Source organism: Vigna unguiculata, chromosome 2 (assembly GCF_004118075.2).
Source record: "Vigna unguiculata cultivar IT97K-499-35 chromosome 2, ASM411807v1, whole genome shotgun sequence".
In the NCBI taxonomy this organism is placed as follows: Eukaryota; Viridiplantae; Streptophyta; class Magnoliopsida; order Fabales; family Fabaceae; genus Vigna; species Vigna unguiculata.
Genome location: NC_040280.1, coordinates 7,013,552 through 7,021,865, shown reverse-complemented (window position 1 = coordinate 7,021,865; position 8,314 = coordinate 7,013,552). Strand labels below are relative to the sequence as shown.

Sequence of the window (8,314 nt, the reverse complement as noted above, 5' to 3'; positions counted from 1 at the left end):
ATTGAAGTATTTTATTATATGTAATATGAATTTTAGTGGAGTGGTTGTATAAGATCAAGGAAATGATTTTTTGACAAAGAAAATTTGACAGACTTTTGACAAAGTATACGTGTCTCCTATGTGTCACAATGTTTTGTTTTTTTTTTTTTATCTTTTAATTTCCAATGTGGCAGGGAATAGAGAAATCATGGTTTTCACTCTATTTTCATTTGGCACTCCTTCTCCTTTATATGTCTCTCTCACTTTCCTCCATATGCTCTCTTCGTGTTCTTCCTCCTTTCTCTGTCTTTCCTTCCTCCTTCCTGCTCCACTACTCTCGCGCATTGCGTTTGTCCTCACTCTTCCATGAACGAGTAAGTTTGTGTTCTTCTTGCGTAGTTTATGGGTTTAGAGTTTTCACAACCCTTTTTTTAACCTTTGTTTTTGCTCTTTCTGTTTCGATGTGTTTTCTTTTGTGGTTGAACCATCCAAGTTTCTTTCATTATACCCATTCATCATTGTTTCATGTATTGCTTATAAATACTTTTATAGATATCAAGACCTGAGGTGGCAACAAATAAATTTTAACATATTGTTGAAACATAAAGTGGTTAAACTCATTCAAGGATATTTAGAAGATGTTCATGGTTTTTTGGAGGTATTGTCCTATGAGTTCATCACTCAAATTATTTTCTCTCTCCGTTGTGTAATTGTATTTCTCGCCCCATGGTTCTTTGTACTTATGTGTTTGAATGTGTCAATCTAGTAGAACTCGGCCCGCCTGACCTGCTAGCCTGCAGGGTCAAAAGGCGGGCCAACCCTCTAAACCCGTGACCCATTATGGTTTTTATATTTCCCTTCACCAACCTGTTTCAACTCTTTATTTTCGTTTCCTTCATTTCTTTTCTCAATTCAAGCACAACACAAACTTACCCACCACCATCTTCTTCTATGTGTGAGGTCGTGACAACACCACCTGCACTCACCACTGTAACCTCCTTGCCATCGGAGACAAAACCTTCCACACCCACCTCCATCTTCTTCTATGCTTGAGGCCACGATAGCACCACATGCACCGACGTTACTTCGGTCCTTCTTCTCCGTTATTGTTCAATGTTCTTCCTCCTCTTTAAATGGATTTTTTTTGTTGTAGGTATTTGAGGTGAAGACCACGATGGATTGATGGTTGCCGAAATGTTGGGAGAGAGTTAAGGTTTTTTGTGAATGCAAATTTGGAATTAAGGTTTCTGATTTGGGAATTGCTTACAATTGGAGTTTCTGATTTTGGGCTTTGCAGTTAGGGTTTATGATTTTCTCATGATTTTTGTAATTACGAATTGAAGATTTTGATTATGCGAGAATCGTGGTTTTTTATTTTATTGATGATGATTGTGAATTGGGTTTCTGTTTGTTGGTTGTAGCCTATCTCATCTCCAATGAATGATTTCATTGATTGTGTTCATCTCTTTTTTTTCTTCTAGGTTCATATTCACAAAACGCTGATTTTTTTTTCTTCTCAAGAACACAAACGCATCTGTGAAGGAGAAGGGGTGAAGGGGGCGGGTCAGCCCGCCAACCGCTAACCCGTCTTTTGGCGACACAGGTTCAAATTTCCAACCCATTTTCCAATGGCGGGCTGACCCACCCCCGATTTCTGCGGGTCAAAAATGGGTCAAGCTTAAATGGGTCGGGTCAACCCATTTTGACATCCATATCCATATAGTACAACATTCCACAAACTACCTATTGATCTCTCACACTTCACTGCATTGTTTTCTCATTTGTGTTATGTTCCCTTTTGCAAGACTAATTAAGTAACAAAACATATCAAATTTCAACAACCAAAATTTCCTTTTAAGCTTGAGATTCAACAAGGCCTTAATTAGTACCTGAAAGGATAAAAACAAATATTATGAAGTTAACAGGCAAAGCAGAAGGCTCCAAACAAGTGAAAGCACTAGCAGTGTTAGTAATATAGGTAGGATTTGTAATGAATTGCAGGATTAGTAAGTCCATTACCAATCTCAAATCCCTATTCAAACAATAATAGTAAGATGAGAAATGATTCTCTTTAAATGGCATTCTATCACAAAGAAAGTTAGATCATGATGTTACAAACCTTCAGGTTTATATGGTTGACTTGTTGTTAAGAACCTTCTTGCAACTAATGTCTTGCATCAAAAGAAACAAAATCTAGCACAGTCTCAATACAAAAGGTTTTTGCAAGAATGAGAAAGGAATTTGGAAAAACAAGAATGCAAAAGGAATATCGAGGTTTCAAGAACTCTAAATCAACAACAACGCTTGACTCAAACACTATTACACTGAAAAACAAAACACAATCCCAGAACTAGGGTTACGAAATCTTAAAAAACCCTAAAGCTAAAAAGAGGGTAAAACCACATAGGAGACATATACTTTGTCAAAAGTTTGTCAATTTTTCTTTTGTCAAAATATCATGTTCCATAAGGTTGGGTAAAAAATATCGAAAAGTTGTGATAACTTTCATACGTGTGGTTAAATTATTATAATTTAATTTAATTTTCAAATAATTTCCCCCTATATAATTTATAATTATACCATATTTATTTTGAAGGGTAAAATATTAATAAGATACTTTTATTTATTAAAAAAAAATCTATCATATCCATCATATTATACATAAACTTTAACAAACCTTCATCTTAAATATACTCAAATCATACCATCTCTCCATTAATCTAAAGAAAAATAAATTCTTCTATTTATCCCCTCCAATCCATCCACCCTGTGTGTTTGGATTACCTTAACAAGATAAATTTGGTTGAATGACACTTAAACTACATCCAATACAAAAGTATCGAAAGTGTTGCTTTAAATGCAACCACAATTTGGATCTCTTTAATACTAAATGAAACAAAAAAGAAAAAAGAAAATTATCAAAAAGTAAGTATGACTTTCAAAATTTTTCAACTGACTTTTAAGTGTTAAAATAGTAATCCAAACACATACTTAACCGTTACATTACCGATTAATAGAAAATTTTAACAAGAGGATTTAATTGAAAATTTTGAATTTAGTAAATACCTAATAAATCATAAAAATTTATTAAAAATTCAATTAAAAATTCTTAAATTTATGAAGATTTAAAACATAATTAAGCCTAATTTTATTCATTAAAACATTTTTTTTATTTTTATCAATTAAATCATTCAATAACTTTTATAAGTTTTCCTCTAATTTATTCCAAAAACCTCACTTTCATCTCTATTTTTTTTCTTCCTCAAATCAACTCATTTCCACTCTCCCAAATCCATCCTCTTATCCAAACAAGTAGGTTAACTTCAAATTATGCAGTCTGATACTTCAAACCAGATTATACTTTTTTTAAGTTGTCTATCTAAAATACGTAATCTGAAAACATGTTCACACATGCTAAACAGTGTTTTTCGGAAAGTGTTTTTTGTCATTTCACTGTAACTAATAATTGCACCAAGCAATTGCCATTAAATAATTCAATCAGAATCCCTAAGACAGTAAGTTGTCATGTTCTGCTCGTTTTACTTAAGTATATCAAAAAGAACATGAAGGTATCAAGCTAACAAAAATATTGACGCCAGCGATAAATGCAAAACAAGAGAATGAAATAAACATTTCAAAATCAATTTGAAGATCTAGCTAATAGCAAATGATTTTCAGGAGAAATGCTAGATGGAACAAATTTGACAAGCTTTGCATCTAATCCATGCTCTCTTAACCACATCAACCTGCCCATGTCAATAATCCACTTGCACTTAAATCCCAATGCTGCTCGTCTATCTGCTTGCATGTCTGAAAGAATTTTTTCAACTCCGTCTGCATATCCATCACCTTGCTCCTTTCTGCAGCCAAAACACAACTTTTGATATACCAGCTTCTATAACTGTTTTAAGAAAATTTTATTGGTAACAAGAAATTAATGCTCAATTTAATGACTAAAGAATTGGATTTGGAAGGATTACATGAATTGCAAATGTGATATACAATTGGTTGTATCAGGAAGATCGGAATCATGATTAGCATCTACTGCCCAGCTGGTAAACCATGTAATGGCATGGAATTCTTCTTTTGTCAACCCCAGATCCAGAAAAAACCTTTTATCTGCAAGGTTACAATTTCATTCAGCAAGTAACCAAAACTTATAATCACATCCACAAAGAGGTTTAAATATACAAACTACAGTATTCAATAGCAAGCCAGAATAAAGTGATTACTTGTATAGTGTTTCCATTGGCAAAGGTGGTGACAACATGTTGCTATAGCTAAACCTCCAAACTTACTGTTAGCAGGGTGCTGTTCACTACTATCTTTTCTATACTCAGGAAAGCAGCATCTCAAAGTTAAATCTGAAAAAAAGTTGCATAACCGTTTATGTTTTCTTCAATTAAACAATCACCTAAAATTTTAGGGCCGGGGCAACACTTATCTAACTAAATTGCCAAAAAGTCACCTGTTGCAGCTCCACATAGATGTTTACCAATGGCCAGAAATGGAACTCCTTGCAAGGACTCAACGGCATTCAAATCTAGATCTTCAACTGTAAAAGTTGGGTGTTATAATTTTCTTGGGTACAAAATTATAGATAAAAAATAGCTGCAATATAGAATTATGAATAAGCCGAAGAAGATATATGAATACAGAAATTTCTATCAGGAGATTAGAAAACCTTTAAAATGATTACAACTTAAAAATGACAAAACCTAATAAGAGAGTTAACAGAACAAAATCTAAATAACTCAACAATATGCACATGCCATGGTGATAATAAAATATAAAGTGCATGGAAATTCAGTATAGTACACGACAATTGTATATTGTTTACTGATCTGATGAAAAGCATGAGGTGAAATAAAATTATGAAGAGCATAGATTAACATATTACCACTGAGAATGCACAAAAGTCTTCAGAAGAAATGCTGGCTGCAAAGTTATTTTGCCAGAAAAATATGAAAGGAGCTAAATTATCATATGCTCATAACATGGTCTGATATGCCCTTGGCCTAAAATTATATTAGTAGGAGCAAAATGAGAAAACTTTTTAAATGGAGCAGCTCTTGGGTATTTGTATATGAAAAGGGGTTCCTAGTGACTTACAAGAAAAGGGGAACAAAGAAAAAACGGCACTTCTTGTTATGCCAGACCATTCTTAAAGTACCCCAATACAGAGGACAGCAAGACTTTACATGCTTAGGCTATGAAAACGAATATGCTTACTTCATTTCCTTAAATAATAGCATCTTCTGCATTGTTTTTTATCAAGAGTTTTTAAACATGAATGCATAAGAATCGTGTGGTGCAGGGGAGAAACAGAGTAATAGAGTTCATTTTGAAACATTTGTTTATACTTAATTAAGATTAAATTTAAAAATCCAAATCCTGTAATTCACAAATTTTTCATATTTAGTTGAAATATGCAATATGATTTCTTCAGTAAAGATATCTAAGCAGGCAAACTAAACCACTATAGGTACAACTTCAGAAAATATCTTCTATAACCAGAGTTTTGAGACTCTTACTGTCTATTCTCAAGCGCTCTAACATCAAACTCTCATTCTGCCGCAGTGATCGATCAGCCTGACAATGGCATTGGCGTGATGTAAATAAACAAGTCAAAGATCACTATAAATGCAAACATCTCCAAAAATTGCCATGCTTTAGAACTTGTTGGAAATAGGAGGCATTTAATGATTATCACTTTTCCAAGTAGCTTAAGCCTACCTTCAACTTGTATGCCTTTCGCTCAACTAGAAAGACTCGTTGGATTCCATAACAATCTGCGAGCATTTGTGTCAAATACCCTCTACCAGCACCAAACTCAATCACTGCAGGGACATCCTCGTCCTTCTTCTCAACTGGTTCCACACACTCAGAAGGTTTCCTTCCATGAGAATTCTTCAGTAACCCAAAGTTTTCCAAATTTCCCACAATAGATGCCTGCTGCATTATATGTTTCTCTTGAAATGGCAATTTCCTGCAACAACTCAAATTATTCAATTTTCTCCCTTCTAGTTTGGGTTGAAATCAACGTCCCCCCACTTGTGATTTGACTTTGTAACCTCAAATATTCAGTTTCATCAGCAGGACTGATGGATAGAAGTAAGCTTTATAATAAAGGAAGTACAGATGAGGAGCTTTCGTGATGAAGAAACTAACCTCGGGGAAAAGTAACAAATAGGAGTCCCCGAGAAAATTATTTTACAACTCATAAGGTAATCAGATTTTGACATCAAATAAATTCAGGGGATTCACTAATAGCTACCTCTCTTCGACTCCTCTTTTAATCCATAGGCTGCAGACCTCTGGCATTTGAACTGAGTCCTGAATATCTTTACACAACGACTCATGAAGAAATTCAATCTTTTCAATCAACTTGCAAAATTCAGGCACACTCATTTCATGAAGAGCATTCCTCTTCATTTCGGAAGAAATTGTCTTTATTGGCAACCTTGAACCATCAACCCCAGATGCCTCCTCCTCTCCATCAGAACCAGTATTGATACCCTTTTGATAGAAAGGTTGGACAGACAAGGACTGAGCCTGTTTCAGCAATGGACACCGCTTAACATGCCCTTTGAGATTTTCCTCAAGCACCGAGCTGCCAAATGTTGAAAAAGAGCTCAAAAATTAGAAGCCTCAACATAAGTTGATACACAGAAGAAAACATGAGAGAGAGAGAGAGAGAGAGAGCAAATACTGGGATGGATCTATGGGGCATGGGATCCACTGGCCTTCGGACCTTGAGTTATGATTTCCACAGAATCTGAGCTCATAGAATTAAAGGGTGAGTGAGTTAAATGAATCAAATTCCATAGAAACAAGGAGAGTGACACTTACAAGGAACCATTGAGAGGACAGTTTGCACAAAATCTGTTCTTGTTAGGAAGCCAGAAGTTGCAGCGCTTGGTCCTCATAGTACCTTGCTTTAACTTAATTCAATCAAAAACCTTAAAGAAAGGCTTCAATTACGGTTTTTAGAAGCACTGCTCATATCTTAGGAGATTGCATCACCTGCATAACGAAGAAAAGAACCACAAATAAAAATTAAAAAAAAGTATGCATTCAATAATACACATATCCAATGCCACCTTCACTTGCATATACCCAACTACAACACATATAACTATGAATTTGTTTGGGTCAACTTTTTCACAAGAACTCTTGAAAGAAAAAGGTTAAGAAGAAAATTAAAATAATATAAAAATAAGTTTTCACATAAACTAAAATTAATTCACATACAAATTAAGATTATAAATTTAGAGAAATTATAACATAGAGTTTTATTTTACTAAGCTAATTTCAAATTTTCTTCTTACCCTAACAAGGATTCTACACGAGATGAAATCCATCTTTGCTGCAAAAACTGTTTCTATTGCGGGGCGGTTATTTTCAAAATTTTCATACTTAATGTGGTACTTGAAGAAATGTAATGTAATACATGAAGAAAAAACTCATTAATCATACATAACCGAACCAATGAACCAATTCATTTGAAGTTTTCAATTTACAAAGAAGTAAAACGAGATAAGAGAGAATCGAAGCTTCGATCACACACCGGAAACACTGAAGCCATCGACGACAGGAGCTATGCTTCGACTCTGTTTCTTCTTTCCCTATTCCGAACAACAAAGAAAGCTCTGGGTAAATTCGCTGTTAGAGGAGACGACGCCGTTTCTAACAAAAAGTTATGACGTCTGGTTAACCTCCGTATAGGAAAAAAGACGGTGTGTTTGTTTCGCTATTCAAAGGCTTAAATTATTTTTTTATTTTCATTTTTTTAATCTCTTCCTTTCCCTACTTTTATAACCATTTTTAGGAATTCTTTTTAAACTGTTTTTTACGTCTTTTTTTTATCTTTCTTGGTTTTTACACACACTAGTCTTACACCGTGTCTTTCGTTTTGTTTTATTTTTTTTTTTCAATTTGAATTAAGAAAATTAATAGAATTGTTATTATTTTTAAATAAATAATTTATTTACATAATTATATATAATATTTAAAGAATGAATTTGATGATATGAAAAAACACTAAATAATAATATTATTGTTTTTATAACGAATTAATCAAAAATAAATAGCACTATTTTAATATTAATTTGTTTATGTTAAAGTAATACATTATAGAAAACACAACTAATAATATTAATACTAATAATAATACTACGATAAAGACTTATAAGGTGATATTTTAGATCTAATATTGATTTAAAAATATTGAGACTCAATTACTTTAATATTAAAATGTTTTAACATAAATAAATTTGTTATAATCGAATTTCATTATCTTAAAAAACATATTATCTTTTTATAAACAATTTTT

General features: G+C 33.2%; 1 protein-coding gene and 1 long non-coding RNA gene across 3 annotated transcripts; one reads left to right on the top strand and one right to left on the bottom strand.

Annotated features, from left to right (window-relative positions):
* Positions 1 to 221: 221 nt before the first annotated feature.
* On the top strand, positions 222 to 1,441 carry LOC114173167. Of its 2 annotated transcripts, none has more exons than XR_003602456.1 (2): positions 222 to 353; positions 1,133 to 1,441. It is a non-coding gene; the product is annotated as an uncharacterized LOC114173167 (long non-coding RNA). The 2 variants fall into 2 exon arrangements; XR_003602457.1 differs by lacking the exon at positions 222 to 353 and adding an exon at positions 361 to 637.
* A 2,004-nt stretch (positions 1,442 to 3,445) lies between these two features.
* LOC114168468 (tRNA:m(4)X modification enzyme TRM13 homolog) lies at positions 3,446 to 7,727 on the bottom strand. Its single transcript, XM_028053303.1, has 10 exons — positions 7,550 to 7,727; positions 6,832 to 7,005; positions 6,692 to 6,757; positions 6,257 to 6,592; positions 5,716 to 5,968; positions 5,514 to 5,571; positions 4,448 to 4,534; positions 4,212 to 4,343; positions 3,960 to 4,098; positions 3,446 to 3,839 (listed from the first exon to the last, which is right to left on the bottom strand). The coding sequence occupies exons 2-10, from the start codon at positions 6,906 to 6,908 to the stop codon at positions 3,620 to 3,622; spliced, it is 1,368 nt and encodes a 455-aa protein (XP_027909104.1). The 5' UTR covers positions 6,909 to 7,005; positions 7,550 to 7,727; the 3' UTR covers positions 3,446 to 3,619.
* Positions 7,728 to 8,314: the final 587 nt, after the last annotated feature.

Coding starts and splice junctions, on each gene's coding strand:
- LOC114168468 (XM_028053303.1), bottom strand. CDS start 6,908: ATGAGGACCAAGCGCTGCAACTTCTGGCTTCCTAACAAGAACAGATTT. Junction 5,969..6,256: donor AAAAGAGGAGTCGAAGAGAG/GTAGCTATTAGT, acceptor GAGTTGTTGCAG/GAAATTGCCATTTCAAGAGA. Junction 5,572..5,715: donor GAAAGGCATACAAGTTGAAG/GTAGGCTTAAGC, acceptor TGCCATTGTCAG/GCTGATCGATCACTGCGGCA.